The 18,851-nt window shown below is 38.2% G+C and overlaps 1 protein-coding gene across 1 annotated transcript in view; it reads left to right on the top strand.

Annotated features, from left to right (window-relative positions):
• Window positions 1-18,851, top strand: part of LOC149277636 (zinc finger matrin-type protein 4-like) — a 109,175-nt gene that overhangs the window by 16,001 nt on the left and 74,323 nt on the right. Inside the window, exons 3-7 of the mRNA XM_089502680.1 lie at window positions 4,096-4,264; window positions 4,944-4,977; window positions 5,288-5,303; window positions 6,080-6,088; window positions 15,918-16,068. Of these exons, the coding sequence (XP_089358806.1) occupies window positions 4,096-4,264; window positions 4,944-4,977; window positions 5,288-5,303; window positions 6,080-6,088; window positions 15,918-16,068 (379 nt within the window). The remainder of the gene's footprint in view (window positions 1-4,095; window positions 4,265-4,943; window positions 4,978-5,287; window positions 5,304-6,079; window positions 6,089-15,917; window positions 16,069-18,851) is intronic.

The following is an 18,851-nucleotide window of genomic DNA, read 5'->3' as shown; positions in this document are numbered from 1 at the left end:
AATCCGTGCATTATACCCCTGCAAGTACCATGTCGGACAACAATCTGACGTTTGTTTAGATCATTCTAAAGCAAACTGGATTTTGCTTTGTCATAATCTAAAGGGGGGATTATGTCAGATATTTTATCATAGAAAACATGTATTTCACATATTCTGTATTTTACATGAAATCAAAATGGAGTCAGATCCATTTTATTTTACTTAATCATGTAGTGATGATTTCTTTTTGTCCTTGTTCCCTCTATAATAGAGAACAAAGGAGTATTCATGTATAATGATGTTTCAGCGTATGTATGATACAATTAATGTTATCTTCCATGAGAAAGTTAAGGAGTAGACGCTGCATATCTTTAGAAATGTAACTTGGAATGGGGGATACATGGTAAGACTACCAAGGCCTGAGTTACTATCTAGGAGGTAGCACCTGGCGATTAGGGTGACCAAGGACAAATTCCAAACACATATGTAATGGTTTTAAGTTAATTCTTAGACCAGAGCGTCTCTCACAGGTAAATTAAGAAATTACAACGGTGTAAATATGAGTAGAAATCCTAATTTTAATGGGTAAAACCCACCGTTATGATTGGAGAATTCCAATCAAGAGGTGGAGGCTATGATAATAAGCTCTGTTTTTAAGCTTATGTCTTGGATAATTAAAAAAAAAAAAAAAGAAAAAGGAAAAGGACGGACTTATTCATCAAATTTACCCCAGAGAATTGGAATCTTAAGATTCTGGCACCATATTTCACTCTTGGAGTTACTTTGAGTTCTAACCTATATACCTTTTAGAAAGTTATATTCTTTCCCACTTAATTTCTTACCACTGATTAATTTCTACAAGGACCAGTTGGACAACAGCAACAAGTGGTGGTAAATATAATTGTTTTATTATTCTGAATAGAGATGAATTTTGTCTTCTTCATATAGAATTCCCTGTTTCCGGGAAATAGTATATTGCATTATTGTATATGACGGCTTGTGAGACTGCAGCTTATAACCCGTGATAATAACAATAATGAAAAGGTATTTTTACCTGTAGATGAAGTTTGACATAATTTGCATCTATTAGGAATTTCACTAATACTCGTAGACATTATTAAATTATTTTTAATTTGTCATATTAGTTAAAATATCTGACATGTTGGAATGTTTTGGCCTCCACACACATTTTGGAACACTATCCATTGGCTACTTAGACAAAGTACTAACCCTGTGGGCTAGCTGGGTAATTGATATTTACGCCATAGGAGTGAGTTAATGTTTTTATGTATGTGTTCCTGAGATAGGCTCTTGTTCCTTAGCCTTTTGTCAATTAATGGCTTTTCTGGGCTTTTAACCTTTCACCGCCTTTGACCGTTCACTGTTGGTCTCTCTCCATCTCTCATGTGACCTTAGCATCCCATCATCTTCTGTTTGTTTCGCTATTGATTTTTAGTTGCTTCTTCTGAGAAAGAAAGATAATCTTGGAAATTTGCCCCACTTTATCAATAGATTAGAAAGAAAAAAAAGCAGCCTCATTATACCTTGGTATCTCCTTCGCCTTTATAAACTACACAAATATGTATTTTTTGCACCATTAATAAGCTGCCCAGAATGTCACAGGGAAATTATTCTCCAGCTATTGCATTAATTATTTATTGGCAGTTCGGATCAATGGGGCTGGCAATTTTACGGCTTCATGCAGGTAGTTTATTTCTTTTTATCCGTAGATTTATGGAGACATTTTCATATTAGGGGTTTGTCAAGATGAATATTTTTAATGTGGCAGCTAATCACTCTTATGCTAATGTCTGGTGGGACACTTTATCATTACACTTAATAAAGCCCACCAGAGTCTAAATATTGCAAAGTTCCAGGTGGTTTATTGAAAAAGAAAATCTGGACTTTAACTTAATATTGTGACTCTAGAGGAATGAGAAACCTTATTCATTTTACATTTATCTTTATAACCGAGGCAATAATCCAGACTGAATGTTGCTTCAATAAACCGAGGCATCATTCATGAACAGATTAGCTCACTTAGCCGTATACAGATAGGAATAAATAATGCAAAGGCAACGGGTAAACGTCTAGATTATACATATATATTAATTATATATTTTATATATATATATATATATATATATATATATATATAATGTGCTGGCCCATATGACCATTAGCCACTCTGGGGATATATACACAAATATGTCATGAAAGGTAGTGACATTTTCAAATTGTGCAATTGCTTCAGATTTCTTTAGAAACAGGACGCTCCATTTTTGTAAAAAGCATCGGCCCAGAACCGTCTCCGTTTAGTGTTAAGGGCCACAATTGGACAGCCTTGGTTTACCAAATTGCTTCCACAGACCATTGAGAAGACATTGCCGGTGTGATCATCGGTTAGGTGTATAGTGTAAGGTTAGGGGTATGAGCGGCCAGGATTCTGTGGTACCGGCTGAATACCTCACATGACTTCAACGTGTGAAGAAATGGCGAGTTGAAATTTAAGTTGAAATATATATATGAAGGGAGATCAGTGTCGGAACAGATTTAGTAGCGGAGGGAGAGCTGGCATCTTCTCGCCTTCAGTGGCCCTATCAGCCCTTGGCCTACCCGAATAGCTTTCTGGCTGCCGTGGGGTCACCGCCGCGTTCCCTTCTCCTTCACCGGCTCTTCGCTCCTGCTTCCTAGGCCAGCCCGCCGCTGAGTGACAGGGATCCTGAAACGGATCTGGTTGCGGATCTGTGAGTGTGTCACAGACTGAACAGAGATAAGCTCATGGGCTGCTGGCAGGAATGTGTTGCATCCTGCTGTGTGGCGCACTTCACTAATGCCCCGTATGCCTCACAGACTTCACAAAGCCTTGTCAGGAGTCTCCGGGTACGAACACTTTCCCCATCACCGGTAATTGGGGAGCCCGTGAGGTAAATTTCCGATGACACCGGAGGAGGGAGACAGACTGTGAGTGGAAATATAATTAGATTACAACGCTCATCAAACTAAGCCATCCGAAAATAAATTTGTCGATGTGTTATGCAGTGTATTTTGGCGCCATTCCAGTTTCTTTTTTATTTAAATATATGTCTCTGATTTCTCTGTATTTAACGTATATATAACGTTTAACATTTTCTGATTATTGCTTCAGATTAAGCATTATTTTTGTTAATAGTAAATTTAGTGTGAATGCATTTTTTTATATTATTCTACCTTTTTGTAAAAAATTAACGATTTTTGATAGTAAGGCAATACATAAAAATATAGATCACGTAGTACACTTTAGAAAGTTTTTTTTTTGCGGCCGAATGTATAGTTTTACACACATTCCTGATGAAGTGGTGTGCTGTCTTACTATATGGGCAACACAGATGTTGTGTCATGGAATCCAGGAGTCTTAAAGGGGCTATCATAATATCTCAATGAAGATGTATGTTAGAGATCACACTGACTTTCCACTGGGAGAGAGGTGAGAGAGGCCCATACTTCATACGTGTGGCACTCGGTGGAAGCACCGTGCCGAGGAAAAGTGGGTCTTCGTACCCTCTGTAGGGTCAGTGACTTTCCATGGAGATGCGGAAGTGAAGAATAACTTCAGAAGGCCGAAGTGGTAAGATGGTACTTCTGCCGGACACATCACCTGGAAAGAATGGAAAGTGTGATAATTTGCAAAAAAAGTATTGGGACACCTGACCATTACGTCAGCATGGGCTTTTATGACATTGTATTCTAAATACACAGACATTAATATGTAGTCCCCCCCCCCTTTCCAGCTATAACGACTCTTCTAGGAAGGCTTTCCACAAGATTTTCGGTGGGAATTTTTGTCCATTCACCCAGTAGAGCGTTTCTGAGGTCAGGCATTGATGTTGGACTAGAAGTTTCGGCTCGTAATCTCCGTTCCAGTTCATCCCAAAGGTGTTTGATGGGGTTGAGGTCAGGGCCATTCAAGTTCTTCCACACCAGGTGTCCCAATACTTTTGTCCAGATAGAGTAGGTGTGATTAGGACAACTCTAGATCTATTCTGTGATTGTTGTTTCATGTTTTTTTTTTGTTGTTGTAAATATGTAAAAGTTATAAATTGTTAACCAATTTATTTACTTGTGTATTTTAATCAGGAAAGCGATGAGACTGAAGTGGATAAAAATAAATGCTGTACCCTTTGCAACATGTTCTTCACATCTGCTATAGTCGCTGAATCTCATTACCAAGGAAAAACTCACGCTAAAAGAGTGAAGCTTGTACTTGGGGAGTCTCTGAACACACCGGCTCAGACAGGTAATGTGTGCATTACTTCTAAAGGAACCTTTACTTTACTAACCAAAATAAACATGTTGTAAATGTATAAATGCTGGAATTGGAAATCTGTCGGACCGTAGGCTGGATACAAACATGAGGACCCCTTAAGCTTTCATCAGCCTGTCTGGTAAAAGAGTATGAAATTACTAGGTCGCTGCTCCCTATGCTCATTGACATAATTTCAGGTGCTTCGCATCACCCGCCAGCATGCAGAAAAGTGTAATGAGACAGATCCTTGTCAGATTACAGATTCCACAGACATCAGAGCAGGAATTCTCAAGCTTTTTTCAACCAAGTTCATCTAAACAAGTAGATTCCATTTCAGTTATTTTTCTTAGTATGTACTCCCCTTCTGTTCCCCTAACTTATTATAGTGCCTGGGTACTGACATACCTCCCGGCTCATCAAAGTTGTCCAAATTCTATATGCAGGCCCGGAGAAAAGAGCTTTGACTGCAGGCCAAAAAATATACCGCGTTAGGTGCCATATAAAGAAAATTTAAGTATATTTTGACTTGTGTGCTCGATTTTCCTACATGCCATAGGCATAGGAAGTTTTTCTGGGTATATGTATGAAGGGATGACAAGCACTCAATATGTAGCATGCGAGCACATCTTTTATTATTATGTCTAATAAATAGCCAAGTGCAGAAACGTGGGCGATACAGCATCATTAAATAATGAGGACGGTTCTCCGTCAGTGTAAAATAGGAAGCTTAGTGAGAAACCCATAACAAGAAAGGTGCAGAAGCATTATAGAGAAATATATGTTTCAACAGCAAAAGCACATTTAGAAGACTGTGGAACAACAAAAACATACATTTTCCTTATCAGGGTAAAAAAGTAGATGCTATGTAACTCCCAATTCGTGGAAAAAGATTTCACAATTTCTTAGTGTTGTAACAGAGCATGTTTGAAGTGACCGAGGTTGGAAATTTCCTAGAAAACGGCAGTTTTAGCAAAATTATTTTATCCACATTGAAGGTTTTTTTACTGAAGACTGAAGGGGTAGTTCTCCGACTCACACAGTATGGAACATCTTCCTTCCTATTACACACTGCTGTGCTTTTGCTACCAGTATTTTATGATTGATATCCCTGCTTGAATACACGTGACTCAGTTAAGTGTGTCTAAATAATGACCAAAGTTTCCATAAGGACAGATCGTAGAGCCATTTGGGTAACACATGTCGAGTCACTGCATATAATCTTTACTAAAGGTTATTAAAGGGTTAAAATTTAAAGAGCCTCAAGGTCAGCTCATTTAGAAAGATCTCAGCATATCAAATTAAATGGTGCAGCCTGGAAAATTGAAAAAGTGTGTCTTTAAATTGTTCTCAAACATTATAATATTTTGATCATCTCTTAACACAGTTATGTGTTAATTACTTCCACTAAAGCTGGTTTATTGCACCTGCAGTTTCTATCCGAAAAGCTGATGTAATTTCACTGCACTGTTCTCTGCCAATGCTTTTGCCTTTATGCTTACGGAGCATTATTTCAACAGTGTTATAGAAGACAAAACATAAAGTAGACCCACAAAATAAAGAACACCAGTCAAACTACACCCTCCTCTCTCACAATGTTTGATGGCATTATCTCATATACCCACACATATTTACCCTTTCTTCTCATTTCTGGGAGTTTTTCAACAGCTTCTCAGTTTCATGTTGGTTATTGGCTTTTTTCTCAAGCGTTTTACTTTTTCATTTGCTCTTTGTCACCTCCCCTCCTTAATTCCCTCCTGGAACTGCTGACAAAGCTGACATTAAAATGTGCTGCATTTATATTTTAGGAAAGTTTAGAAGAGAGATGTGAGCTACTTGCCGGGCAGGCTTGGAAATTAGATAATCAGGGTCAGTGGGAGCAACAGTATTTTCCATTGAAATTCCAGTTCTTGAGATGAACCACAATGCTGGGCTTTTTAATAGAAACATATCATCTGAAGGAATAAAAGAACAAGGGTTCAAAGGTCAGGGTCACTATATTACTGCTTTAACAAGAAAGAAATGTGTATGATGCACATAGAGTCATATAACTATTATTCTTGTAAAAAGCTGTAAATGCAATCACTATAGCAACCATTGGAGTTATGGTACCGGTTTATCTCCATGAGAATTTTAGTGTATTTAACCCATTGCTTGGACTTTTTCAAGTGACTTGTTATAAGTGTAAGGTACACAGCAATGTAAGGTATTTATTTAATTATAATGATGTAGCTTGGGAGTATTGCTTTTGACTTCATAATGGAAGGTTGATACTTTTTGAAGCGCCTCCATGTTAGTCCAATAAAAAGGTATTATTTTGTAATGCAGTACTCCCCCCCCCCCCCCAATCGGCAACTAAACCATGTACAGTCATGCAGAAAATAAGGGAACATCCTCTTTGAATTTTATAGTTTTTTGTAGCGGGACATAACAATTATCTGTTCTGTAGCAGATATAGGTAGATTTTTTTTTTAGACCTGCTACGGAACATGATTTGTTCAACAAAAATAAAGCCAATAACATAAAGAGAAAAAAATATGATTAAAAAATAGCTTTTATTAAATCAAATTAAAAAACCCAATAGGTTGGTAATAGATCCTCCATCCATCAAATATCACAAAAAACATAAAGTCAAAATGGAGAAGCCATGCGTGAAAACCTAAGTACACTTTATGACTCAATAGCTTCCAGAACCACCTTTAGCAGCAATAACTTGAAGTAATCGTTTTCTGTATGACTTTTATCTATATCTCACATAGTCGTGGAGGAGTTTTGTTCCACTCTTCTTTACAAAGTTGCCTTAGTTCCTAAAGGTCTGCGGATATTTATTTATGCACAGCTCTCTTACGATCCCACCACAGCGGTTCAATTGAGTTGAGGTCTGGACTTCGACTGAGCCATAGCAACACCATGATTCTTTTCTTTTCAACCCTTCTGTTGTAGATTTGTTGGTATGCTTGGGATCGTTGTCCTGTGGCATGACCCAATTTCAGCCAAGCTTTAGCTGTCAGACAGATGGCTTCAAATTTGACTCTACAATACTTTGTTATGCAGAGAGTTCACGGTCGACTCAATGACTGCATGAATCCCAAGTCCTGTGACTGGAAAACAAGCCCAAATCATCACCCCCTACCACAGTGCTTGACAATTGGTATGAGGTATTTCTGCTGATATGTTGTGTTTGGTTTAAGCCAAACGTGACTAAACATCTCCATTTTGGTCTCATGTGTCCAAAGGACATTGTTCCAGAAGTATTGTGGTTTGTTCAGATGCGACTCTGCAAACCTAAGCCTTGCTCCCATATTCTTTTTAAAGAAGAGGTTTTCTCCTAGAAACCCTTCCAAACTATATTTGTTCAGTCTTTTCTAACATGCTAACTGAGGCCTGTAGAGTCTGAGATGTAATTCTTGGTTTTTTTTGCAATTTTTATGAGCGTTGCACAGCTTGACCTTTGGGTGCATTTGCTGGGATCTCCACTCCTAAAAAGATTGGCAATAATCTTTATCACTGTAGAATGATGGACTTTAAATAGTTTGGAAATGGCCTTATAACCCAGATTGATAGCCAGAAACAATTGCTTCTCTAAGATCATTGCTGATGCATTTCCTAGGCATTGTGTTAACACACACTTGAATGCTCCAGACCAGAAAACTGCTAAAATTTGGGCTTTTATAGAGGTGGTCACACTTGCTGATGATCAATTCATCAAGGGCATTAGTAGTACCTCTTTGCTTTTTAGCATTTAGTTTGTGGTTTGTGTTTTATTAAGAAATATTCAATTAGGTGCTATGTACATATACACTGATCAGCCAAAACATTATGAACACCTGCGTAATATTGTGTAGGTCCCCATTTTATTGTCACAACAGACCTGACCCGTCAAGGCATGGAATCCACTAGACCTCTGAAGGTGTGCTGTGGTATCTGGCACCAAAATGTTGGCAGCAAGTCCTGTTGTTACAAGGTGGGGCCTCCATGCATGCATCCTGGTGCCATGTGTCCTCCAGGTAAGCGACGCACCTGGCCATGCACATGATGTAAAAGAAAATGTTATTCATTGGACCAGACCACCTTCTTCCATTGCTCCGTGGTCCTTTTCTTATGCTCATATGTCCACTGTAGGTGCTTTAGGCAGCGTTCAGGGGTCCGTATGGAAACCCTGACTGGTCTGCAGCTACGCAGCCCCAAATGCATACTGCGATGCACTGTGTGTTCTGACACCTTTCTATCAGAACCAGCATTACTTTTTCAGCAATTTGAGCTACAATAGCTCGTCTGTTGGATTTGGCCACACAGGCCAGCCTTCGCCATGTGCATCAATGAGCCTTGGCCACCCATGACCCTGTTCCTGGTTCGTCGGTTTTCCTCCCTTGGACCACTTTTGATAGATACTGACCACTGCAGACCGGGAACAGCTCACAAGAGCTGCAGTTTTGGATATGCTCTGACCCAGTCGTCTCACCATCACAATTTGGCTCTTGTCAAAGTCACTCAGATTCTTACGCTTGCCAATTGTTCCTGCTTCTAACACATCCATTTTGAGGAATAAATGTTCACTTGCTGTCTAATATATCCCACCCCCTGACAGGTGCCATGATAACCAGATTATCAGTGTTATTCACTTCTCCTGTCAGTGGTCACAATGTTATGGCTGATCAGTGTGTGTTGCTAATTTTATACTGTAAGCACCATTACACATTGTGTATTAGAGCCTTAATTAATCACTTGCTCGATTTACCAATGCGTCAGGAATTTTTGCACAGAATCTTATGGAACAGAGGTACAATAAATCTTAATAATGGTACAATTGACATGTTTGAAAGAAGGTAGAAGTACTCCTTTGTATATCTGTGGGCTTTTCCTTTCATCGTTTGTATATCTTTGGGCATCATGAAACAGTTTATGAAAGATGTGAGCCTGCCATTTGTTTGAATTGTGGTGGAGAGTGCCTCTAAGGGTTGATTTTAAAAATGGATTTCATGAGCTTTGAAGCGAGGTCAAAAAAAGAACCCTTTTGTACTTTTGTAGAGGTCGGCCACGGAAGCGTGTAGAAAATGTATTTCCTACAGCCCTGTCGATGTGGTCTATTTTAGGAGAAGTATTGCTTAAATGGGTATGGAAACAATTGTACAAATGTTATCTAATAATATTTGCTTAGCTGCTTACTGAAAATCCCCATCTTGTTTGGCACTTTATATAATAATAGAATCCTGCTATGACATTGTTTATGAAGCTGACCTTATGACTGGGGGCTTTACTGGCCTTGAGCATGAAATTGTTCCAGGGTGCTTTTATTTTCTTTAAAGGAGCAAATCAAAGTGACAGAAGAAATCCACCCCAAGGACATAAGGTTTTTTTTTTAATCTAGTGTTTCCTTCTGAAGGGCAAACTTTAGCTTCACATTTGATTACGTTTCCGAGCCCGATGGCGATGTAAAGTATGTAAAGAGATCTGATTAGCAGGAATTACACAGATCACGTCTGCACCTTTTTTATAACCTACCAGAAATATCCACTTCTGAAAACGCGGTAATTTCACACACAGCACCGTACTGTAGAAATTTAGATCCCAAGCGTTAATGCAGATCTAGACAGTACCCATTTGTACGTGATAAAATAGCCATGATAAAATGGAAACACTGTACGTAAAAAATGCTTATTTCATGTCAGTTACAGAGAGGTGTAGCAGAAACGTGACTTTTTTTCTTGTGTACAGGTACAGCTTCAAACGCATTTATTTTCTCATTACATCTTCACAGCCCTCTGGTCCAGAGTGTTAATCCGAGTTGATGTATATGTGAGCCGGGAAATGTCTGTCGAGGGCAGTGGATATGTACTATACAATTTGGTAGGGTGGGCGCTTTTTGCAAGGAGGACATATTTGATTTTGTGTTTAATAGACGGCATTGTACCCACAAAACCGTTTAGCAGAAAGTAATGCAGAGTACAGAGTATGTTTTGGGGTCATCACATTAAGGCACTACAAGTATATTTATTTAGGGCCAAAATGACTGCCTGCCAAATTTGACTTTTGCCATAATTCTCTAGCTTCATTTTGGCAGATGTTTAATTTTAAGTAACTGCCAAATGTGACAATAATGAAGTTGGCTTGAATCAATTGAACACTGCCATTTTGCCTCTTGGTGCCAATAAGGGGTATCCAACTGGTAGCTCTCCAGCGGTTAATGACCTACTTGGGATAGTTAGGCGTAATTAAGGTGGACAGGGGCTGATGGAGGATAGTTTAATTTTTTTTTCATTGTTGTTATTTGTTGTACCATACAGCATGTTGGATGAATTGAAATATTAATTATACCCACATAACAGCATTATGCCCTGCAAAACGCAGATTTAACTGTTTATAATGTAGGATTTGCTCTATACGTCTCTCATCAGCGTTTGTCCTTCATAATCATACCTGTGAACTTCCTGGAGTTGGAGCTTTTCCTCTCCTCCTCCTTGTACAATCTGGGAGGGGGGCATTGCCTAACTGAGAGACAGTAATAACCACACAAGGAAAGAGTTAACTCCTATAGACTTTGTTTGCCGGGATTATATTAGCTGTTATGAGCTGTGATTTCTGTAGAGTATGTTCTTAACACTTGGGTTATAAAGATTAAATGTTTCCTGTAAGTATGACATTCAACCTGCGTACAACAACGTTCATTCTGTCACCTTTTGTACAATAATGTACTGTTTTTTTCTGCACTGAAAAAAATAAAAAAAAATTGTTAAACTCTGACAACAAATCACCAACACATGTAAGTAAATCCCAATGAATTACCTGTTTCATGTTTTTTTGTTTCATTTGCCAGATTTAGGGTAATCACTTACTTGGAGCTCTTGGTAAATGCTAAAATATGGACAGGTTTGTTGGAATTTGTCTGACATCAAAATAGCTTTCTTACTCCCAGTAGGAACGATTATTGGCTGTAGCGAATTCTAGAATTTAAAAATGGCTTTTTTTTTTTATTCTTTTATTAAATATGTACTGCTACACAAAGAAAGCAATGAAAATACTTTTAATTCTGTTTTACCCACCTATTAAGTGTAATTTGTTTAACCCCTTGATGACAATTGCCGGTCCGGGCACGTCACCGAAATTCAAGTCGTTAACGACAATTGACGTGCCAGGACGGGCACGTCTTTAAACGGGTGCAGAAAGTGATCTATTTTCGCTTTCTGCACCGAAACGGCGTTGCTGTAATGCCTCAACCTCGAGGCATTCAGCAACACCATGATCGGCACAAAGGGACCATCTCTGGCCCCTCCCCGGGGCGTCAACATTCGCCATACTTTGTATGGCGACGGACGCCCGTTTTAAAAGCGTTTTAAACTTAAATGGTGTCGCTGGAATGCCTCGATCAGGAGGCATCCAGCGACACCAAACACTTTCCTTGGGATGGGCTGTGACCGCCCCGGAGAGTGGTCACAGCCGCAGCTGCTGGTGATCTTTGCCATCAGCAAGATGGCGGCGGCCCGGGAAAAAAAACAATAAAGACGAAAAAGTTTGCTAGACGGTCTCCAGACCCTCTAGAGAACTCTGGCTCCACTTGCAGGTTGATTACAGGTACTGCATTCAACCATGCAAGTCAATGGAGCTCAGCTTTCTAATCACAGTGTGATTTAAAAATAAAATAAAATTAATAATAATTAGAAAAAAATAGTAAAAAAACTGTAAAATATAAAAATAATTTCCCACTGATGTCACTATCAGTGGATCCCCAAATGCCAAAGTTCAACATTGAAAAATGCGCATGCCCCAAATGTGGCCCTTTTGCCCCCAAACATCCAGGCAAAATCATTCATGTGAGGTATCGCTGTATTCAGGAGATGTTGCTAAACACATATTGGGGTGTTTTTTGATAGTGACATATACCAGAACCTGTTTATTCATACCTGAAGTAAAATGTGTGTGAAAAAACAAATGCAAAAAAATTACTACCATAAAGTTTGACAAAGGCTGATGGTAGAATAAGTGCTTGGAAAGGGTTAAAATACTAGCATTTGGAATACCCTGGGCTGTCTAGTTTTCAAAAATACATGACTTGATGGGGTAAATTGCATTGGCCGGCTTCAAAGATACCCGAAATGGCACATGGGGGGAAGAATTACCAGATTTGGAAAAAATGGCTTTGAAATAGCAAGACGCTACCTGTACTTATTGCCCCATAATGTGTAGAAAAAAGCAAAAAAACATAAAAAAATTGGGTATTTCTAAACTCAGGACAAGTAGTAGAATCTATTTAGCAGGTTTTTTTATTACCTTTTATAGATGAGTAAAAGATTTTTCAACCAAAAGTTAGAAACTAAATGTTTCACCATATTTTATACTTTTTTTAATAGTAAATAATATGATACAATCAAAAGATTGTAAATGGGAAAGAAAATTACAGCTAAACACGAGCAGCGCAGAAATGTTAAAACGGCCATTGTCACGAAGGGTACAAAAAGTAAAATCAGCCTTTGTCACGAAGGGGTTAATTACAGCATTTCTTTCTGTATGTTTTCTGATGGTAAAAAAATAAATCTGTTTAAAAAGCTTAATACAAAGTTTGCACAAAATATTTGCAAAATAATCCTATTCAAAGTGTACATTTAAAATGAAAATCTGGGAAAGAAATAAGACTTTTTCCCCATATTTGTTTTTGCTTTTTCTGGTTATTTTGTTTCTGGTTTCAGTTTTGGAATGACCATTTTTGCCTATATTTTGGATCTGAGCGATATTTACTGTGATGTCAGATAAGATGTTAACTTCTGTAATCATTTATTGCATGTAGAAGCTGTGTCTGTCTAACTCTTGAAATAAGCATTTGAATTATTCTCATTAAAATAAAACTGGAGACATAGTCAATGTAAATTCATGTAAATGTTAAACTAGTTTGAGGAAGATATGCCAAAGTACGTGGAGAGCTGCTATTCCGGACAGAGGTATGAATGTATAATTATCTTGTGGGTTTTCGCCTGTTATTAGTAGCGCTGTATAATTTAACAGCAGATATAAACTATGGAGACTGCAGATTTCCTATTATTTAATATTGTTCAGGAAAGTAGTGTTTCTGTCCCACATATTCTTGAAACAACTTGCCAAAGATAGAAAATGTGTATCTCCAATGTAACACAAGTGTTTTCCGTCTCCTCATTGTACCTGGGAAGTCTCTAGGTTTGACCCAGAGTCTCCAGGTGAAGCACGGCTTCCTCGGGTCAGGGGAGCAGCGTTTGGCAATGCTTACTCCGTGCCCATTTATCCTCATATTCCCTACCCACCTAAGACTACATGGGGCTATGCATTTGAGTAGCTAGCCCCACTCATGAATGGCTAGCCCCAATCAATACATGGCTAGCTCTGCTTCCTCTGACAGCTAGCCTCACCTTTTGTGAACGTATTCTCCCATATGATATCCCTACTAGGTGCCCTTGTCTCTATTTTCTCAGACTACCAAAGAAGAGAGTAAGGGGACCAATCACCACAATGGACCTCAAGGAAGTGGGAATCCCCCAGACCACTTGACTCGCAGCCCTGCACCCTGTAACCCATATTGTTGTACTATTTTATATACATTCATTACTACATGCACATGTTTAAGTAGAGTGATGGAATAACATGGTGTAAAGTGACATAGCTCTAAAAGAAGACTTATTCATTACCATCAAACCATTAGATTGAACTGGGAAATTCTTCACTCGGTGAAAGAAGCGGTTTTCTGGTTCTGGAGAGATGTACACGCCTGCATCACTCGGGAGATTTACATTTATGACTAGGCATCAAATCATAAATAATCAAGGCCATCCTGTGAGATTCAGATGAAAGAGATTTACTTAATGGAAACCTCTGAACTCAAGAGGTATTCTAAGATTTTCAGACCCGAGTGCATTAATAACACATTTATCGAGGAATCGTTCTGGGGGGGAAAAAAAGAGGCATTACATTTCTCAGGAAGATAAATGATTATGTGTCCACGATTTATTTACAGAAGCATTTTTTTATTTTATAGCCAACTGGTCTGATTTCCTTCAATGTCAAAGTAATCGGCTTAACATCTTGTTTTTGTGCTGTCAATGTTTTGGATTGTTCCTCTGAGCAGCAATGTACAGATTAAGAAAGTCTCCTTTATTTAGGTTTTCATTGAGACATATATAGACTTTAGATATACCCTTAGACAGCGGGATGAAGTTATTTGATTTTGAGTTCTAGTTTGTTGTCCGGGAAACACAGTCCACTTCTTGATGTGTGTATGCGACACTTTTGGTTTCTGATGTTTTTTAATCATTACTTACATACTTGGGGACAGTTGGAGATGGAATTACTGTGGAAGCAAGCATTAAAAATCTGCTTTTCTCATGGAAAACCTAAGCTGGTGGACTTCTTGTTGAATGCAATATTTTTGGAAACTTTGTGTTGTGATGTCAGGAGCAGAAGGTAAATAAAGGCTCCAGGCACTCAAGAGTTCCAGCGTCAGGCAGATTTATTGAGACAAAAAAAAACGTTTCGACCTCACAATGAGGTCTTTTTCAAGTTCAAGTGATGTCAGGAGCAGTCATCTGATAATCTCACGATCAGAGGAAACTCACATGGAAGAACAGGGTTTTTCCTATGAGAGATGATCTTCGGTGGAAATTGTCACTTTGCACCAGTTTTTGGAGATAGGGGAATATCTTTTCCCTGTTCTATATGGGAACTTTCTGAGTTTACCATGGGAATCTATTGGCGAAATGATAGTTGATTACTGGGCTTTCAGGGCAATTCTTTATGTGCATGTAAGATAATTTGGCATTTGGCCTTGCACAGCACCCATGTGTATTCTTGTGCAGTAGCAGCCAGGAACACCCTGTGTGTTATAGCCCTGCCTTTCTGATCCAGCTTGGAAGGCAGAAGAGGGACAGTTTCTGGTCAGCTAGTCTGGAAATGTACTGGGTTTGTCAGAGTCCAATGTCAAAGCAACCTGATTGTCTCACTTATGGGGCTGGCTTTGGTGTCCTCAGACCCTGGTTGTCCCCCTTTCTTCATGCAACAAATTTTTTACAGAATTCACCTTTTGGTAACATTTTAACAAAGGCACAAACGTCTTGTTCTGATTTGCACCTTCAACTTAAGGCTTTGTAAACCATGCAGTTCAGTTAAAATAAAATGCAGTTCATGTTCAGTATTTATTTATTTATTTTGCTTTACAATTGGTACCATTCTTAGAACAAAATAAATGAATCTAGATTTTGTAACTTTACACTGCAATAAAGTTTTGGGAGCTTCTGAGAGAGTTGACGTGACTATTTTAGCTTATGCTTCAGTGGTTTTACACTCCAGCAAACTAGATCAATATGGCAGCAAATAATATGAGAAAGTGCAACAAAAAACCTTATTTATGGGCCTAGAAATAAAAAAAAAATAGTTTTAAGCTCTTTCCTGGCAACTGATACACTTAGCTTGCTCAGATAAAGAACAGTATTTAATCAGTCCTCAAATCTGTCTTTATCAGCCAGTTGCCAATTAAGTACAGACATGCTCAAAAGTTTGTTACATTCAGTTACTAATGTACCCATAAACTGTGTGATTTTTTTTTTTTTTTTTTTTTGTAGAACCTGTTCAGGAGACCCCAGATGAACCAGACCTAACGCTCCAGGAAGAAGATACTCTCTGGAGCATAAATATTGGAAATGAGTCTACAAAATTTTGTGACCTCTGCCGAGCGTGGTTTAATAACCCATTAATGGCACAGCAGCACTATGAAGGGAAAAAGCACAAAAAGAATGCGGCAAGGGCTAAACTTTTACAAAGGCTTGGTGAAACCCTGGACTCCGAAGCATTGGAAGGTCAGTGATTTTTGTTACCAGTAACAAGTTCTAGAATGCACTGCATTGGCAGATGTTACTATTTCATGCAGATGTTTCCCTGCCTGTTGGGTTCCCAAAGGTCTACGTCAACTAAAGACTTATGACTGTATATAGGATTGACACTATGACACTAAAATGAGAGTCAGTACAGCTGGTGTGAAACACGGCTCAACGCATGCTGCTTCCCCAGCTCTCTCACCACACTTGTTTTATGGGGATCACTAAAGCTATACCCTTGAATTCATGCGGATGGCTGCTGTAATCAAATACTAAATTTAGCTGTCATGAAAATGAATTTGGAGTATGATATACAAACGACACCATATATTAAAACATGCATTTACTGACTAACCAGATTCATTACCAGAGCCCATTAAATTAGAAAGATGGTGGCTGGGGGCGAAGAAAGCAAATATGAGAAAGCCGTATCTCATGTAATGAAATGCAATATGTCAGAGTCATGGAATTTTCTTCTGTGGCTTGGCCCCAATTAAACATCCCCATTAGTATGTTTAACGTACAGAAAGCATATGACCTAGTGAAATAAGTATGAATAAGTGAAATATCTCTGCCCCATAGGTCAGTAATAATTAAACCTAGCAAATGGGTATCTTTGTGATGCAGCCAGCATGGATTTAGACCTCTTTCTTGTTCTTTAATGGTTTTACTCACTTTACCTGGTCTTCAAGGTCAGGCACTAGCTTTAAATATGTAGAACGTGTTTAATATTTGAGGTGGGTTGCCGCCGCAACAGAAAATCACTTTCTTCAATACTACCAGTAGAACATCACAGAAAATATATACATTAATTTTGATATGGCACTATCATTTTACAGTTTACTTGAATTGTAATATAGTTACAAAGTGACAAATGACATTGTATTAAGTTTCTTTAACCGTATGAGACAATTCCACTCCGTCTACTGTTCTATTTAAGTCAATACGATTTTGCTGGCGTTTTCATTTCTAAGCTGATGTGGCAGTTTATTAATTGAATTTGGTGTTATGATCGCACTCGCATCATTAACTCTTACCTATCAAAGTAAAATGTATTTATTCTTATAAATATCAAAAATGTGCAGTAGCTTTTTCTTTTAGTGCAAAAAATGATTTTTAATCAAAACATCTATTCTTAGTCTTGTTATCATTCTATGGAACCCAGTATTGTCTTGATTTTGAAAAGCTTGGGTGTTTTTAATCACTGTTGTTATGATTTTTCTTGGAGTATTTGATCATTTTCAACAAGGGCTAGCTTTGCATTTCATGCATCCCAATGCACATAGAATCTGTACTATAAAAAAATATATAAATAACATGTATTGTGGCCGGGGCTGGCTTTGGTGTCCTCAGACCTTGGTTGTCCCCCTTTCTTGCACTCTCGTTCTGTTTTCATTCTCCATGCACTACTGCTCAAGTGGGTACAACTAACCTCACCGACAATACCTTTTAATTGTATCTTTTTAACAATTGTGTTAGGGAATATTTGCACCCAGGCATATCTAGGATGATAATGTATACCTGAAAAAAATGTGTTTGTACAAAGGATAGAATCACCATTGAGCTGAACACAGAATGTAATGCATTTGAGTGCAATGCAAAACAGATTGTTTAAAGTAGCTCATATAAGTAATTTATTTCAGTTCTTTTCCTTGCTGGCCAAGTAAACAGAAAACAATTTATGAATACGTTGATATGATTTGGATGTAAATTGAAAATTTTAATCTCAATTAAATGCTTTAAAAATGAAACAAACCAGGTTAGAGTCTTCAGTGTTAGTTAAGATGATTTATTCACCTTTCATTTCTTACAGTGATCCAATTTTCTCTTTGCACTTGGCCACCATGAGTATAGAAATTACAATTCCCTTTGACACGTAAACTGCATCACTGAAACATCAACTGCCGGGGCTAAGCTGGATATTTATTTAACCGTAATGTAGAATCCCTTCCTGATGACAAAAAAAAATCCCCAATATTTAAAAGAAAAAACATCTAAACTAGCATCACCTTTAATGAGATCAAGAAGCATTCAGCAAGAATGTGTGAAGCCACAAGTGTGTAATTTTAATTTACAAAGCCATGACATCTGCTGTTAATATATATCCTGCTGAGTATGTAATAAATGATCTCATCCAGTTTCAGCTTGTTTTTAATTTAAAAGTTTGTCGGGTTGATACAATAGAAGATGTAGCTCAAAACATAGTAAAAAGAAAATGATTCCAAAAAAACATTAATTACTAAGTTGTACCCATAAATTGTAGGTGCAGCTGCTAGAAATAGGATAGCATCAGGTAGATCAGTTTAGATGAGGATCTTTAGGACTGTTGCCTGGGGTTGTTGCTTCTCTCATGCGGAGGAAATTTGCCTTTCAGTCCATCTCTAGACTGTCCGTGTTTGAACGATTAGGCTGATATGCTGATTTTACTTCTGTAATGGAACAAATGTTTTACAATTTGAGACACTCCTGAGTGGGGATGCACCATAGGGCAGGGTATTAAGACATTGTCCATTCTTGGTCTCGCTATTCTCATGCTTTTTTGAGTGTCCCTCAATCCATGTAGCCAGCGGACAGGTTGATTTCCTTGCTGGTAGTCACTGGGGTCTAGTGAGGGTTCCTAGCCAATTCTTCCAAGAAAAGGGCCAAATTTGCCCTACAGGTTGTTAGTTAGTGTTGCCTTCTCTTCCATTTTTTTTTCTCTTCAACTGTACTCCAAACTATGATTGTGTTCAGTGCACCGGTCATAAAAACAAAGAATTTGTCAG

Source organism: Sceloporus occidentalis, unplaced genomic scaffold, assembly GCF_023333645.1.
Source record: "Sceloporus occidentalis isolate IW3139 unplaced genomic scaffold, rSceOcc1.0.p SCAF_208, whole genome shotgun sequence".
NCBI lineage: Eukaryota > Metazoa > Chordata > Lepidosauria > Squamata > Phrynosomatidae > Sceloporus > Sceloporus occidentalis.
The sequence above is the reverse complement of the archived record's forward strand: the minus strand, read 5'-3'. Positions and strand labels throughout refer to the sequence as shown.